General features: G+C 36.3%; 2 protein-coding genes across 2 annotated transcripts; both read right to left on the reverse strand.

Annotated features, from left to right (window-relative positions):
* Positions 1 to 1,489: 1,489 nt before the first annotated feature.
* LOC141612796 (uncharacterized) lies at positions 1,490 to 4,224 on the reverse strand. The gene is made up of 4 exons (XM_074431547.1): positions 4,169 to 4,224; positions 2,749 to 2,865; positions 2,207 to 2,426; positions 1,490 to 1,780 (listed from the first exon to the last, which is right to left on the reverse strand). The coding sequence occupies exons 1-4, from the start codon at positions 4,222 to 4,224 to the stop codon at positions 1,490 to 1,492; spliced, it is 684 nt and encodes a 227-aa protein (XP_074287648.1).
* A 6,664-nt stretch (positions 4,225 to 10,888) lies between these two features.
* On the reverse strand, positions 10,889 to 13,529 carry LOC141610783 (uncharacterized). Its single transcript, XM_074429044.1, has 5 exons — positions 13,375 to 13,529; positions 12,883 to 13,044; positions 12,084 to 12,302; positions 11,595 to 11,887; positions 10,889 to 11,362 (listed from the first exon to the last, which is right to left on the reverse strand). The coding sequence occupies exons 1-5, from the start codon at positions 13,432 to 13,434 to the stop codon at positions 11,071 to 11,073; spliced, it is 1,026 nt and encodes a 341-aa protein (XP_074285145.1). The 5' UTR covers positions 13,435 to 13,529; the 3' UTR covers positions 10,889 to 11,070.
* Between the last annotated feature and the right edge of the window lie 4,723 nt (positions 13,530 to 18,252).

Below are 18,252 nucleotides of genomic sequence, written 5' to 3' on the forward strand. Positions count from 1 at the left end.
CTCTCGTGCCGTTCTGCCGGGAGTTGGTTGATTTATGTTTACCCGCCCCTTTCGACTGTTACGCGATTGTGGGTTAGCTCATATCGTATTGTGACAATGCCTTTATGCTATACATTTTGCTTGACTTGTCTTTACGCCCCTTCTGACTGTCCGCCGATTGTGGGTTTAGCTCATATTTTCCGCCTCTTTCTGATCGTTTCGCCGATTGTGGGTTCTCGACTTCCGTTACGTCGATCGAGTCTTGGATGCGGACTGTTCTCGCCGCATGTCGAATCGGGACCGTTCTCGCCCGAGAGTCCGCGATTTAGACTAGACCGAGTCTTGGGAGTACCATTGTCGTCCTACCAGGGGAATTATATATTTATATATGAGTAGTAAAGGTCTTGCTTGGTTATAGATATCGGTATTTGTCTTTCAAGGTAAGAGTCATGCCTTGTGTTGTTTGTCTTGGTCCTATCGGATACTAGGGGTGAGCTATAAGCCTTCTAGTTGCGATATGATCGTCGGGATTGATGATCCCATCCGTTCTTATGGTGAGATGCAAGCCATAAGTATGAATGTGATATTAGTAGCCACGTCCCGTACAATGTTTGCTAAGTGGTTTTCCAAATAATGACTACAATTTCTATTCTTGTAAATTGCATTGGTTGATCCCTTACTTAACTGTTTCGCATGATTCAGATTGTAATCTCATATCCATGTTGTGTTTCTTGAAATGCGTGCTTTTGTATAAATGACCGCATTCTTGTCTTTCATATTACTTAATTGTCTCACATGATTAGTTGAATCTCCATTATGCTAATATTGATCTATCATATTCCATCTCATTTAATTGCCATGTTTAAATATAAACTTGATATTCATATCTTTTGTAAGTATCTTACATGACTTACCTGTTTTAGTTCTTTGTTATGTTCGTTTCGACATTTTGTGGCTGGGAGAACCTTGAGTTACTCCCCACTGACTGTGGCGTTCATGTTTACATGAATGACAGATAATAGTTGGTGCATTCATGGGGTGAAGACATGTGTGAGCTAGCGAGCATTTGGCCTTGTAGTCCGATTATTAGGATTTCTTAGACTCACCTTTTATTGTATTGTCATTCGAGGGATATATTTTCCCTCACCTTGGCTATCACGTTTGTATAATTTAATCTTTATTTCCACATTCTTTATTTATGTTTTGAATTTTAATGAACCCGCGCTTTAAATTTGAAAAGTTTTCAAAAATCTCCTAAATTCCGCTTGAATTTGTAAGTTATGTTTTCCGCGTTATCGCGGGGTGTCACAAACTTCACCATAAACTATGACGAAATCTTTTTTTGGTTTTCCACAAGAACCCCTTCTTCTTATTCGTAAGAGAAAATTGTATATCCATAACTGAATGCCAAAAAACATATTTTGCTTTAGCAAGACTCTTAAGATTGATTTAGAGTTAACTGAATCAAAGATACCAAACAGCCTGAGAAGACACATTGCTAATTAGATCATTACCTCTGAAACTCAGCTTCCAATGCATAAATGTATGCCAGCAGAAATTGCTTCTCTAGCAAACTCTCCGCCTCTCTTTGTTCCTTGACTTTAGCCTCAACTTCTATCTCTACATTTCTTTGCTTCTCCTCAGCTCTCACAACAGCAGCTTCCAAAAATGCAACCTGGCCTCTAACCTTGCCTAGTTCAGCTCTCCGTAAATGAGTCTCCTTAATTGCCAAGTCTTTCTGTTTAACTAGTTGATCTGTTTCTTTACGCAGCTCCCTGACTTTCTCTTCACACACTCTCAACTACACACATTCCAGAAGCATTTCACAGCCACATTTTAAGAAAGAAATTCAATTTCAAGTCACTAAAAAGGTAGTGTTCTATCTTTACTATAAACGAATCAAATATATGTAGCTAACACAGAACTTAGTTCACAGATTGTCAAAACCGATCTCGGATTGTCTCAGTCTCAACATCAATATTGTTTGATCAAGACGGTTAAAGTTTGCCTCGATGAAAAATAAGTCTGCTACTTCACATAAAGTATGCTCAACACCTCGTCCTCTTGTGGAGTTGTGGGTGTATGAAAACCGGAGCACAAACAAATCATATTCCAGTGCTTTATTGAAAAAAAAATCAATTTACAGAAAAAATATCATATGATCATCAACCGGAAAAATAATAGTGGTCACATTTGGTAACAAATGAGAGAACACAATGGACAATACCTTTATGATTGCTGTATCATTGGCTAGGTCATCAAGGGGTACGTTAAACATTGACTCCCATGTGTTCCTTAAAGAAATCGGCATAGCTGCGTCAATTCCTGGCGTTACTTCCAGTGCAGCCGAGTTTGCCACAGCAACTGTTCCAAGTTGAGCAGAGTCACTTTCACTTATTGAATTCTCAGCCTCTTTATCTGCTTTGGAAACCAACTGACTTGCATTTCTGTCACCAAGAATGTTAAAAAGAGAAACAAAAAGTCATTCGACAGATTATGTATTGTCGGAGATTGGTACGGTTCAGTGATGCAATTATCTAACGATCAAAACTGAAATATAGACTTGTAACCTAATCAAGTATACAGTGGTGTCTTTACATCGAAGACCGTTAACGTTTGAGTCACATACCAATAAAGATTATATAATATCAGAAATTCAAAATGACTTAACCATGCTTGTATACTTTAAACGGGATCAGAAGTCAGACAAACGGGTTTCAAAAGACCTACATAATATCAGAATGACTTAACCATGCTGCGTCATTTTACGTCGTTGCTCTGAGTGCAGAGTTATCTGCAGCAACTATCCCAAGTTGAGCACTGCCGCTTCCACTTAATGAATTTACAGCCTCTTTATGTGCTTCAGAAACCAATTGACTTGCACTTCTGTTATCAAGAATGCCCAAAAGAGAAACAAAAAGTCAATCAACAGATTATGCATTGTAGGAGATTGAACAAGGTTCAGTGGTGCAATTATCTAAAGGTCATATTTGACTAGTTGATTGCCAAGTCTTTTTGTTTAACTAGTTGATCTTTTTCTTTACGCATCTCCCTGACTTTCTCTTCACACTCTCTCCCAACTACACACAATGTTCTTTCATTACCCATCTACAATAGGTGGGTAGCATTATAACTTAAACCATCTACAACGTTATTTAATCTACATTGAATTATAGTTTGCAAATAAAAATGTAGAAATTTTATTTTGAAAATTTCTTTTAGATTGAATTAATTACGTAGGTAATTGTTTTTAATGAAAGAACGATAAAAGATAGACAAATTACCAGCACAGAGGGAATAAAAAAAAGGAAAAACAAAATCAAATATAGCAACAACAACAATAATAACAATAATCGTAGGAAAACACTAACAATCGTAACAATATTCGTGGTAAAATATCGACAATCCGTGCAAAAGTTTAGTAAATTGTGGCTATATATACATAACGTAGATATACTTTGATGACATATTATGACGAAATACATATTGATTATTAAAAACGTTTTTCATTTTAGATAACCTATTATAATACATTTAATACGTCATTTGCTTATTCCATATGCTCAAATCCAAATCATTAACTTCATTGAAATAGAAGAATATAAAAGTGTACTAAATCATTGATCATCCTCAAAGCCTCAAACTTAGGTACTCCATATCTTATGCCACAAGTGTTTCAAGCTCATATTTCTCAACAATATCCTTGTATTGTTTACTGTAGTCCACCTTCATCATAACCGCAGTCACATGTACCGCAACAAATTGCCCCAACGAATCCACGACCGCAACTCCGGATGATTCATTGCCTGACACTATGACATACTCCACAAAACCACGGGCTTTTGAGCCAAAAATGACTTCCGGAACAAGGAGTTGTGACATACTAACAGAGTTATTTGAAATATGAACATTTCCAAACACATGTGAAGACATGTATAAAGAAATTCCTTTATATAGCTCCAGTTCTGTTAGTTTCACCGCACTATAATTTATTCCCACCATCTTAGTTATTAGCAACCCTAATTCTTCTTGTCTTGCATGTATTTTAAAACTCATTAAAAAGGCTAAAAACACGATTGCTCAAGTTTCACGTTGAATGTCACCTATTTTTCCTTGTCAAAATAATCTTGTAATTGTGCCCACAAGTCAAAATTAACATTCGGGAACCATCACCATATTTCGTAGATACAGGCACAGTGGCACACACGATTGCTCTACACTGTTGAAGTCGAACTTATTAACCATGGTAATCTAAAAATGAATATAACCAAAGTATATAAACAATCAATAACAAAACATTTCAAATACAAGATCTACACATGCTAATTCATAAAACAAAATTCAAATTCTAAAGCAATAACAGCAACAACACAACAAACAATCAAACTCTAACTAATTGATTACTAACACAACAAACAATCACAATAAAAATCTCCCAGAATTTCCAGTCTCTACAATCAAAATTGTCATTCTTTTCCTCGACAAAAATTTACATAATCAATTACCAAATCAACACAAAATTTTGACATCATACTCAATTACTTCCCTAATGTAGCATAATTATTGTTCAAAACTCATCAATTCCTCCGGGAAAATCGATTTCCCCCCATTTCGTTGAAAACCCTAGCGAATAGTAGTATACCAGTTTGCTAAAATGCACGCGAACACAACCACAACAACAATGCAAACATTTGCTAAAAAAACAAATGAGAAAGTAAATAAAAATAAATGAAAAGTGCATAAAAACTACCGTACTAGTTTTACCAAAGTGGCTTGAGTGTAGTGGAACATGGGAGTGCTTCAAAATGTTGCAAAATGGCAACGAATTGAGAGGTCCCGGGTTCGACTCCCTACATGAGAGTGTTGACGTACCTGCCGTCTGGCAACCTTGACGACTTATCTGATCCCCGAGTTTGCAGGGTGTTCGGGTGTTCCCTTGGGTAACCAAAAAAAAGAAATGAGCAATGGAAGCTGTGAATACGACAAAGTTTAGCTTTAGTTAGGTCAACTTAAGAAAATGGCTCGTGTTTTTGAAGTAGGGCCAATTTGGTTTGGGCCAGTCTGAAATTAAGATTGGATAAAATTTTATTAGAATTCTATCATTTTACGATAAAATATGAATATTTCATAATAAAAAGTAATCCAACAGGTTATCGATTTATGTTAGAAAATGATACTTTTAGTTATAATTTTTTTTTATCAATTATTATCAAATATTTTTTTTTATCATAAAATGGTGATATTTTTCTAGTCTTGGTTAAAACTATTTTAAGGGAGACTAGTTAGTTTATTTGATCTTAAGCTCATTAAACAAATCACATTGTAAGAAAAGAGTTGTTTAAACTCCCTTAAGCATAATACGATCTCGTGTAAAGAGAATAAAGTATTTATTTCTTACTTAAGACAGTAGTATCAATGAGGGTAGCATCCCCAGTGGCAGAGCTCAATGAGGTGGAGAATGTTGCGATGGTATGGAAGCATATTTAGAGATTGCAGGCCCCGTCAAAGTTGCAACACTTTGTATGGCGTGCTTGTGCTAACATCCTTGGGGTTCGAGCAAACCTGGTACGTCAGCATTGTGGGATGGTTTTGCTGTGTAGGTTGTGTAATGCAGGAGAGGAGACAGTCACACATGCCCTCTTTGAGTGTGGCTGGACTAGGGAGGTGTGGGAGGCTTTGAGGATGATCAATGAAACTGCACAGGGAGGAGGGGGTACGATTCTTGGCCATTGCGTGGGCTATTTGGTATGTTAGAAATCTGAGGACCTTTGGTGAGGAGTGTCCAAATGCTGCGGTGGTGATAATGAGAATGCTTAGGATGGTTGAGGACTATGCACACTATAGACCTGAGCTGAGTACGGGTCCTTAAGCTCAAACACAGGGTGAGGGAAGTTCGTGGAAGCGTCCCATGGACGGTGTGATCAAGTACAACACAGACGCGGCTGTTTTTAGCAATGGCGAGATTGGGTTAGGGGTGGTGGGACATGATGCAGAGGGGAAGGTAGTAGTGGCAGGATGTAGACGGGTCAGAGCTCAATGGGAACCAGCGATAGCGAAGGCGAAGGCTTTGGACTTTGGAATCGAACTAGCAACAAGGATGGGGTCGAGAGAAGTAATAATGGAGAGTGACGCGAAGTCGATCATTGATGCCGTGAAGAATAACAGGGATACCAGAAGTATTCGAGGGTCGTGTATTGCCGATGTTATTTTCTTTACAAGGTCTTTTTCGAGTTGTGTATGGTCTCATGTGAAGCGAGGGGGGAATATTGTTGGTCATAATGTGGCTAGATTGTGTTCGGTAGTAGGTGAATATGTGTACTCTGAAAACTTTCCGGATGCTATTTTGGCATTAGCGGAGATTGATCTAATATAAGTTACCCTCGTTTTCCCTCAAAAAAGACAGTAGTATCAATAAGTTTCTAAAAATGATATTATCCGTTTTAAGATTAAAACGGATTAAATATATGCAACTTGCATAGATAACGACAAACATTTTGCTAATATCTAGGCATTTTATTTTTCTCTTATCTATATCACAAATTCTCATTATAGACGGACACTATCCATATATAGTTATAGACGGATAGTCCCCTCTCACAAATAAAAGTGAGTAGTGCAAGTGGGTGGGAAATAGATACCCCCACTTGCCCTCACACTTTAGTTTTTTGAGAGGGCTACTATCCGTCTATAATGAGACCGACTGTATCTATATAAATGGTAGCTATTTGGCCCATTTTAAACTTAAAACTAATAGTGTCCGTCTTAAATGAAAATTTGTGCTCGTTATTAGTTCATATTTACTAGATACTTTTGTTCTTTTGAAATTTCTAACTTAAGTTATTTAATATAATGAAATAATAGTCTTCTCACATTATTGGTTGATGGAACAAACATGATTAATTTGAGATAGAAGGATTAGTTATCAGAAAATGTGTCACAAAAATTCCCTTAAATAACACATTCCGACCATTTTATTAACTTTGATGCTACAAAATCTCCTTTTTATAAAAGTAAAGACATTTATACAGATGCTTTTGGGTCCTGAATTTCAAGAATTTAAAAGTCAACTTTTTTTTTTAAAGAAACCCTATATTCATTTACATAATTAATTACGCACATAACTCTCCAACTCTTACTCTTATTTAATTACAATACAAAAGATTTACACAAAACCATATATTACACAATTGTGTTGCATAAATAATACAACGATTTTTCTAATCTTGCCCACTAGACATAGGATATGAAATATCCAGAAATTACAATATATGAACATCTAGAAATTACATATAATCAATACAAAACTTCAAATTACAAATTTTCAAAAAGTACAAATAATCAAGTGTTTTCTGTCAAACAAAACCTTTAAAAAAAAGTTTTTTTTTTCCAAACACCACCTTTAAAAAAAAAAGTTTGTAAAACACAAGTTTTAATAAATATTTTGTTGTCAAACACGACTTTTTGTATGATGGACTTAACATTTTGCAATGAGGTAACTTTCAATCGATGTTTGGGATAGTAAACGATGTTGGTTTGAGGTGTTCTTAGACTCGTTGGAGAGGTGGAAATACAAGCTTTCCATGGGTTATCAACACGATGGTCAAAGGTGGCCTTATGTGAGATCTATTGCTGTGTAAAATAAGGCTGGTCGGGGATTTTTAGTGGATCTTTTAATAAGGTTATGATGCTTTGTTTGGTCTGAAATTTGGTATGTAGGTAGCGTGGAGTGCAATGTAGGTCTTACACTACAAGAATTCCAGTCTCGGGCGACTAAAATAGGCGACTGATTTTAGTCGTTAAAAGTGAATTGGCGACCGAAAGCAGTCGCCCTTCAGTAGTCGCAAGGCGTAGTCGCCTAAATTGACTCGGGCGACCGATTTCCGTCGCCAATTTGGCGACTGCCACGTCATCAGTCGCCAATTTTTTTTTTTTTTTTTTTTTTTTTAAAAAAAAGTGCGAGATCTGGAAAATCACGCTGCAATTTTTTTGTTTCGTCACTATTCTTCTCGAAATAACAACAACAACAATAACAACACAATCAATTTCGCTCCAAATTTTACTCTAAAATCACGCTGCAAATTTCTATACGATTACATTACAATTAAAAGCTTGAAAACAAACCATGGTTATACAACATCAATTAATTTACATTTAGTAAAAAAAACATTTGCTCATTTCTATATCAAATTTAAATTTACATTTACATTAAATTAACTTTTCATTCCATTACAATCAAACTTAACATAAAACTACCAACAACAATACCAATTCGAATAACACAAAAAACCAAATTACCGACACGAAAAAACTAATTACATCCCTTTCTTTCTCGCCTCTTCTCCTTCCTCTGTCGTCGTCAGCTTGTCCCGCGCTGTCGGCTTGTCGTCGACCAAAATACTTTGAAATTAAAACAGATGAAATTGAGATTTTTGTAGGTTTAGGTAAGATTTGGTAAAGGATGAAGAAATGGTAAAGTAAAAATAAGATGAAGAAAGTGGTAGATTTAATAAACAAGAAAAAAAAAAAGTAAAGTAAAAAATTGAGAGAAGAAGAAGAAGGAACGAGATAGTGAAATGAAAGAGGGTATAGAGTACTTTTTTTTGGTACGAATGAGGGGCAAAACACCGAAAACTAACTATTAGTTATTACACTGGGAATAGCGACCCCAAAAATATCCTCCTGAAGGATGGGGCGAAGCCCATGACTCGGAGTATCTAAATAATTAATAATAATACTCGAATAAACTCCTTGATTGACCAAGTGGTGGAATAGAGTACTTTTTTGATAATAAATGAAATGAAATGAAATGAAAGAGAATATAAGGTTATGTGGGAGAGGTGGGATCTAATTTGGGCAAAATAAAAAGGCGTGTGAAATGGCGACCGAAATTCAGTCGCCCTTGTCTATATTTCAGTCGCCACATGCAATTATTGTACGGAAAATAGCAGTCGCCAAAATGGCGATGAAAATCAGTCGCCCGAATTATTTCTCGGTCGCTATTTTGGCGACCATTATTTTCAGTAGCTTATTTTGGTCGCCCGAGACTGGAATTACTGTAGTGTTAGTTGTGTTGTTTGTGGTGGTTGTTGGTTGCAAGTGGTGGTTCAAGGGAAGTTAAGTTGGAGGTAAAAAACATTCAAAAGAATGTCAAAGTAGGATTTTTTTTTGGGTCAATTCACTCACCTCAAACCACCACTTACAACAAACAAGTACAAAAAACAACATAACTACGACCTACCTGACACTCCCTTCTATCTATATACCAAATTTCAGACCAAATAAAACACCCTAACCCCAGCACTCTCCCTCCCCTCTACAAACCCCTCCCCTTGGCCCCCAACTACACACACCCCCTCTCCTTCCGTGCTGTCATATTCTCCTCCACCCCTACTTCACCTCCGTGCCCATCATTCAGACCCCCCTTTTGCCCCACCTACTTCAGTCCCACCTCGCATAGAACCAAACGTCTCCACCTGTGCCCTGGCTTTATATGAGACAAATATTTTATTTAATTTTTCAATCATGCGCCCTATATCCTCCTGTTCCCTTCTCTTTTGCTCCGCCTTAAACCTCGGTGTGAGAGCCTTAGCCACCACACATGGACTCTCAGCCACTGTCTTGGTGACTTTCCAAGGCGATGCCCGCATCCATTCACCATAACGAAGTTCGCTCTCTTCATACGGACTATCGTCACATTCCTTCTCCCCCATGTCCTAGCACACCACATCCATAGCAAAACGTTGGCATCCGCTCATATTTCACCTTAAAATCATTGGACACCCCATCAGGCGTGTGAATTGTAATATACGGTTTCATCGGCTTCCTCACGTCCAAAACTACCCTAATGCGAACAGCTCTCTCGATCTCCGGATGTGGCAAGTTATCGAAGCTAACATAGGACCCCAACGGCATCCCAAGATGTTGTAGATTTGCTTCATTCGATCTCCCCCTAACAGGTAAGTCGTAGACCCATACCCAAACTGGAAGATGAAATAGAGGGGTGTCTGTCATCTTCCCCTGATCACTTGGGTCGTTAAGGCACCGGCCATATTTATCGAAGTGCCAAGGCTGGCCCTCAATCACCTTACCCTTATCCTTGTCATTCGAAAACCGGAAAACAAAGATTTTCTCTTTCGCATCAATCACATTACCTATTATCGCTCCCTTCGAGTTCCACAGTTTTATCATAGTATCGATGGCGGCGCGTATGTTAATAGCCTTCGACGCCCAAAGTTTCCCTACCACCATCAATTCTGACCGTTGCTGCTCCGTATCATCATCCCCAACGTCACACACAAAATCATCCTATCGAACTTCCTCCGTTGCCCTCATAGTCTTGCTTCCCATGCCGACGCCCTGTATCACCCAAGGCCGACATTAGGGTTTTGCAGATCGATACCACAAGACCAGAATAAAGAAAGAAAGATATAAAGAAAGAAAATAGAGAAGAGAAAAGGGCAAGAACCTAATCGTAAGAAGTTAGCCGAATTAATAGAAGTATTAGTAGGTTGAAATAGAAGTATTTTTTTTTTGACAACGATAAATAGAAGTATATACCGACGAGTAAAACACTACTTGTCATTATTCTACCTCAATTCCTTCGTTTTACCAAAAAAAAAATCGATATGGTATAATCATCATTTCTATCATGAAAATGCATGCTCAATTAGGCACAATTTTTATGTCAAATTAAGCAAAATTTTATAAACAAAATATTCTTATCTCCTACTTATGTGCAAAGTGAATATTTCAAAGCTTTATTCATCGAGTCAAGTATGTAAATGAATTATTGAAACTCAAGGACAAGTATCGGCTAATGGCTAAGCGTGCTATTAAAATGTAGATCTTGTAACCCGATTGTCAAAAAAAAAAATTAAGAAGGCGGCACACACAGTCACTCACACGTATCTTAAGTCCCGAAAAAAGATCGAGCAACCAAAAAAATCAATTTGTATCAACTAAATGCTCAACATGATATGAGTATTTTTTAACCAGAAAACCTAAACTAGACAGATCACGTAAGTTCATATATTACAGTCTCACAGTGATTAGAAGGTCAATAGTCAATACTGATGTAAAGCGCCTCCTGGCTTATGCGGGTCTATCATCGGTAGCAACTTCTCTGACATCTGAGATAGTTGACTCTGTAGCCTGAATATCGTTCCATTGATTATCATCGGTTGGGTGGACAATGCCTTGACTTCCTTCTGATATGCGGAGATCGCCATCCTCCGTGATTGGAACTGATTTTGAGACGCTTAAACATGGTTTGTCCACGTTTTCGTCTGATGAGTCGACATGTTTGGTTAGCGAACGGGTATCACTCATATCAGAAGGAGATTCTGTCTTCTCACACATTTCCTTAGTTTCCATCTGCTGCTGGCTGTTACGTTTGAATTAAAGGACATAAGAGTGTTGACATAACGCAAAAGGAAATCCCAAATATGATAACTAAAGTAGAATACTTTGGTGTCCTGAGATATGTGACGATTCCACTTTAAACTTCACTAGTTCTACTACGCTGACTTAAGTTTCGAACAAATTCAGTAAGAATCCTAGAATTTAGAATTAGCTGAATGAACGGACATATTATCAATGATGGCCAAGATCGTTACCTCTGAAGCTTCGCTTGCAATGCATTAACGTATGTCACAAGGTCTTTCTTTTCTAGTAAAGCCGCGGACTCTCTTTCTGCAGCTTCCTTGATTTTGGTCTCAGCATCTATTTCTGCATTTCTGGTCTTCTCCTCAGCTCTCACGACAGCTGCTTCCAAAATCACAACACGGTCTCTAGCCTTGCCCAGCTCAGTTCTCCATAAATATGCCTCCTGAATAGCCGAGTCTCTCTGCTTAACCAGCTGATCTTTTTCTTTACTTAGTTCCACAGCTTTTTCTTCACACTCTCTCAACTACATATTCAAGAAGTATCCATCCCATTATCAAACTTCAGGAGGGAGTTACATTTTACACGGTAAAGGTAAGTCGAGTAAGAAATTGCAGAAGACTATCGGAAAGAGATTATAGAAACATATTTCCATTGGTTTCATTAATCTCATTAACACAAGAAAACGAACACAATTTTAACGAATGCACAATCAATAGTACCTTGGTCGCAGTAGATTCCAACTGTTTCTCAAAACTCTGTTTCAACTGCTCTTTTTCGGCAAAAGCAACTCTCCTTTGATCATCCATTGTATGAGCTGCAGCCTCTGCAGCTTGAGCAGTTTCAGATAACTTTTCTGCTAATTCCATTATTGTAGAATCCCATGCTCGTAGCTCACGAGCTAAATTCTGCAATTCTTCATCTTTGACCCGTAGAGTTTCCTGAAGGTACATAGATTGATTTTTTGTCAAATTTTGTGAGCATAGAGCATCAAACTAAAAACCCAGCTGAGCAGAAAGGTAATCTTCCATGTTTACAGATATTACAGTAAGTCAGTAATCCAACAAAAAAGGTAATCTTCCAGAGATTCTTGGTTTTCCAAGTCTCAACATCAATATTATTCAACCAACTCGGGTAAAGTTTGCCTCAATGAAAAATAAGATTGCTATGCTACAAAACACATGCTCAATTCTTCAACACCTTATTTTTAGTTGATGAAAACGAAGCACTAACAAATCATCCTCCACTCCTTTTTTTGATGAAAATATTCCACTCCTTTAGGTGAAAAAAATGCAAACATAAAAAACAATATATGACAAAAGTTCAGATGGTCGTTCAAATGCTAATGCTAAAAATTTAAAACATAGAGCGGTTACATTTGCAAACAAAAGAGACAACGCAATAAGATTGTAATAACCTCAATTTCATACTGTTCTTTCTATTTCACATAATATGCAGTAGAATATTGAACAACGGGCAGAAGATGAAGAAAAGTAGGGACGGCTAAATTAAAAAGCATACCTTCATGATTGTTGTATCATCCATTTGAGTGAGTTCTGTCCAACGCTCGACGCAATCATAAGGGGTGTGACCTAATTCAATGGATAACTTTTCCCATTTGCCGTGTAACAACTTTGGCTTGAGTTCCAACAATTTCTCATCTTCCTCCGGCGTCCAATTTGGCTATAAAAAATTAAAAACAAAAAAAAAGGGTCACTTATTGCATTACTAATACGCCCCCTTCTAATATTCCACTAGTATTGCATTACTGGTCCGTCTCTTTTAAATATTACGACACTTGGTTCGCCGCAACCCCCACCAACATATTTCAACAGCGATCATACAACCAATAATTATGTAACCAAACAAAACTAGTATACCGGATTTTCCCCAAATCAGATTAATTAATATTAACCCTAACACTACGTACTACAAAGCGAAAATAAACAAATAGAAAGAATTAAGAGAGCAGGAAACAATCAAAAGAGTATGAAATTAAAGGGAAGAAATTACCTTTGGTCGGATCGTTGGTCGTTCAGAAACCCACGCCCTGTCGTGCCGTACCTTCGGCATAATCGCAATCGCAAAATTCAGAAATTGGTGAACAAATATTGCGCGAAAGGAGTAATAATCGAACTATTAGGGGAGATTTTTTTGTTAACTATATTACTTATGAGTCCTGAGAGACGGTCTCTTAATAAGCTTTATTGAAAGACCATTGTACAATTTTAAGAAAAAGTGGTACTAAAATAGGTACAAATCATGATTAATGATAAAAATGGGTACATTTATTATGTAAATAGGTACGAAATTACTATGTCACGATCAACAATAAAAAGGGTACGAAATACAAATAAAAGGGTACGAAAGATTGGTCTCTCAATAACTTAGTGAGAGACCGTCTCTCCCAAGTTTTAGTGATTACTTATATGTAAAACGGTCTCACAAATTATAGCACAAATTATAAGACGATCTCACACCGTAAGACGGTCTCACGATGCAAGACTTCTACGGAGTATAAGTTTGGCCAAGCAGAGAAGAGAAAAAGTAGAGTTACAACAAGGATTGTAAAGACACAAATTCTTGTTTCAGACGGTCATTTTTCGTCATATGTGATCATTTTATGGTGAAATGTAATCACTGTTATAACAGAAGCAAGAAAGAACAAATAAAGAACAATAAAGAGACAAACGCACAGATTTACGTGGTTCACTAACGGTGTGTTAGCTACGTCCACAGGGCAGAAGGGAGAGAGTTTTATTGATATGTGAGGAGTTTTCAGATTACAGATTCAGACGGTATGATAAGCATAACTGCTAGGTAGAGCATTAGAGAGTTTATATAATACTCTCTAAACCTAATACAGAATGACCTAATAAAGGCCCAAGACACAAACCCAACAATCACAATGATACAACCAGTGTTACCGCTTATGATAACTTGTTTTTCAATAGTGGTCACATTTGACTGTAAAATGGTTACAAAATCTCATCTTATTATTTCAAACCAAATTAACCCGTCTGAAGCAAAACCAACTGATATAAAGAAGTAATGGTCTTCTGAAAAAAAAAAACACATTTTTTTTGGTGCGAAAAAAAATGTGCTTTTTTTTTTTCCAAAAGACCATTACTTCTTAATATCAGTAATGTTTAGCAATGAAAAAAAAAAGCACATTAGTAATGAATTTTTGGCACTTTATGTGAAAAGTAGAAGTAGAAGTAAAAGTAGAAAATACCTACTTCTACTTTTGAGGGTAAGTTATTACTTTTTGACTTTTTAAAAGCTGCTTTAAAACTCCATAATATAGGGTGTTTGACCTAGCTACTACTTTTTCAGTTACAAAAACAGTTTTAAAGCTTGGTCAAATACCACCTAAACGTAGTTAATTACTTTTTTAAGGATGGGTTTTACTTTTTGCATATACTTTTTCATAAATTTTTCATGCCTTGTCCTTCCTTAGAAAGAAAAAGTAATCAAATTCTTTCTCCTTCTCTTTCTGTTAAAAAATAATCAAATCGTTATCAAGTAACTCAATTATAATTTTAATCTTATACTAATCAAGTAATAATTCATAATTCTTACTTTACATCATTTTTTATATCAAATTAGAGTGTAAATTCAATTAAAACGGATAAAATTAGAGTTATGAATTATAAGATTTATGGGGAAGGTGGTGGCTGGGTGGTAACTGGTAAGGGACTAAGGGGAGGGCTGATGCATGATGGTGACGTGGAGAGGTCGTCTGGGTGGTGTCGGTCGGTGGTGCTGGTGGTGGCGGCAGAGTAGTGATAGAGTAGGGGAAGGGAGGGAGGCTTACATTGGATTGTTTATTCTTTTTATTTTATTTTTTGCTAAATGAAAGGGGTATAATGGTCTTTCATGTCTATGATTGAGTAAATCATACCTATAAAAGAGGATAACCCTTTAAATAATTGGGTTGACATGAACCCATAAAAATTAAATAATACAAAAATTAAGGCTCTATTTGACAAAATTAGCTGAAAAGGTACCTGAAACTTGAAAAGGTACCTGAAAATTGAAAAGCTAACAGAAACATGAAAAGGTAGCTGATAAGGTAGCTGAAAATTAGAAACTGATAAGGTAACTGATTATATAAAAAAATGTTTGTCAAACTAACTGAAAATGTACCTTATTTTGGTGAAATGACATAAAAGTAATTATTTAATATCCCATATCTACTAAAAGAATAGGTAATCTCACAATTTTCCCCTCCAAAAAGCATCTTAAATAAGGAAGATAATTACAATTAATTACATTTACTAACGAAGAAAAATAATTATTATATTATATTTCATTAACTTATTATCTTTTCATTAAAATTTATCTTTTCATCAAATTATATTATTTTCACTAAAGTCCTTTTCTCTTTGCTATAGTTATGGATGAGTTGACAAGGGATATTCAAGACGACATCCCTTGGTGTATGATGTTTGCTGATGATATTGTGTTGATTGATGAGACGAAAGAGGGGGTGGAGAGAAAGTGGGAATTGTGGAGGCAGACTTTGGAGACTCGTGGGTTTAGGCTGAGCAGGAGTAAGACTGAGTATTTGAGGTGTCAGTTCACTAAGGTGGCGGGGTTGAGATCGACAGATGCGGGGAGTATTATTTTTTATGGGAATGTGGTTGAGGGGTCAGATTTCTTCAGATATCTAGGATCTATTATTCAAAAGACGGGGAGTTAGACGGAGATGTGGCTCACAAGATTAAAGCGGGGTGGTTGAAATGGAAGAGTGCTTCAGGGTTTTTATGCGACAAAGATATGCCCCAAAGATTAAAGGAAAAATTTTATCGCATGGCAATTAGGCCTGCCTTACTTTACGGTTCCGAGTGTTGGGCCGTGAAACATTGTCACATTCAAAAAGATGAGGGTGGCGGAGTTGCGTATGTTGAGGTGGATGTGCGGACATACAAGGAAAGATCGATTAAGGAATGAGGTGATTAGGGAAAAGATAAAAGTGGCGCCAATAGAGGACAAGATGATGGAAAACCGACTAAGATGGTTTTGCCATGTGGGAAGGAGACCTATGGACGCACCAGTCAGGAGGCTGGAGACTTGGAGAACATAAAAGGCCCCTAGAGGTAGAGGAAGACCGATACAGACATGGTTGAGAGATTTATGGGGCTTGAGGAGAGTATGGTGACGGAGAGGGCACAATGGAGGGAAAAGATCTATGTGGATTTTTAGTATTTGACGTTTTCTGACAAATTTAGTATTTTTATTTAATTTTTAAAAATTAAATTATTTGTTATTCTCTCCTTTATTACACTTTTTTTTACAAACCACTTTCTTATATATTTTATTTGGTTTACTTTTAAGGCATTCCGGATCCTTAATTCTATTTCGGTTTTCAAAATCGTTTTAATCTTTTTCCTCGATTTAAATTTTTAGTTTTTATAAAAGAAATCCGGAATTCGATTTTAAAACCTCTAAGTTCACCTTGACTTTCCATTACATTTTCGCTCTCCCTTTTGTTTTTCATTTTACCTTTTCTATTCGCATTTTGAGATGTGCGTTCACTCATGGAAGGTTCTAAAGGATGATTCATGTCAGCCGATCCCAAATCATTTTGGGATTAAGGCTTTGATGTTGTTGTTGTTCACTAAAGTCTAACCGATAATCTTTTAATTAAAATATAATTAAAATTTATATTAAACTATAAATTGCTAAATTTTATATTGATGCTATTATTTGAGAATGATTTAACACATACCACGTATAAAACATAAATGAAAATCGCTATGATTACTTTTGTGACAAAAAAATTAAGAGAATTTAAAAATTAAAATGATTAGCTTTGTGTTATAAAAAATATATATTTTTTAAAATACATTTCAACACATTACTCAATTCTCTTGATTAATTGTCAGTTACAGCTCTCTTTTTTCAAAGCAAGATACAATGACGAAAAATATGAATTAATGAGATACCACTAATATATAAGTAATTTATTAAAAATAAAAAAAACTCTATATACCGTGCAGTTATTGCATGAGGTCTAAACTAGTTATAGATTAAAATGGTAAAAATGGAATAAAAATTAATATCAAGTACCTGAAATCTCAAATGCTACCCTGAGTAGCATTTCATTTCAGGTAGATGATTTATGCAAATAAGTTAATTGTTAAATACTTCTAATAAAATAAGCCACCTGAATTTTTTGTCAAAAAAGTTACTTCAATAAAAAAAGGTATATAGGTCTATCTAAGCAACAACTGAGCTAGTAGCTCCATGAAGCTAGTAGCTCAAATGAACCCACAAAGAGATGTACACCAATTAAATAAATGTATATAGGTCTATCTAAGCAACAACTTAGTACCTTAACCGTTGGGAGAGTTTGTAGCTTGTAAGTGTTGTAGCTTAAAACGCTTAGGGTTTTTTTGTCAAACACAACCTTTAAAAAAAAAATTCTTCCAAACACCACCTTAAAAAAAAAGGTTTGTAAAACACGACATTTAATAAAATTTTTGTTGTCAAACACGACTTTTTGGCTGAAGGACTTAACATGTTGTAATGGGGTAACTTTCAATCGATGTTTGGGGTAGCAAACGATGTCGGTTTGAGGTGTTCTTAGACTCGTTGGAAAGGTGGAAATACAAGCTTTCCATGGGTTATCAACACGATGGTCAAAGGTGGCCTTATGTGGGGTCTATCGTTGTGTAAAGCAAGGCTGGTCGGAGAGATTAGCGTGTGGTCGAGGATTTTTAGTGGGTCTTTTAAAGAGGTTAGGATGCTTTGTTTGGTCTGAAATTTAGTTTGTAGGTAGCGGGGAGTGGAAGGTAGGTCTTAGTTGTGTTGTTTGTGGTGGTTGTTGGTTACAAGTGGTGGTTTGAAGGGAGTTAATTTGAAGGTAAAAAACATTCAAAAGAA

Source organism: Silene latifolia, chromosome 11, assembly GCF_048544455.1.
Source record: "Silene latifolia isolate original U9 population chromosome 11, ASM4854445v1, whole genome shotgun sequence".
Lineage (NCBI taxonomy): Eukaryota > Viridiplantae > Streptophyta > Magnoliopsida > Caryophyllales > Caryophyllaceae > Silene > Silene latifolia.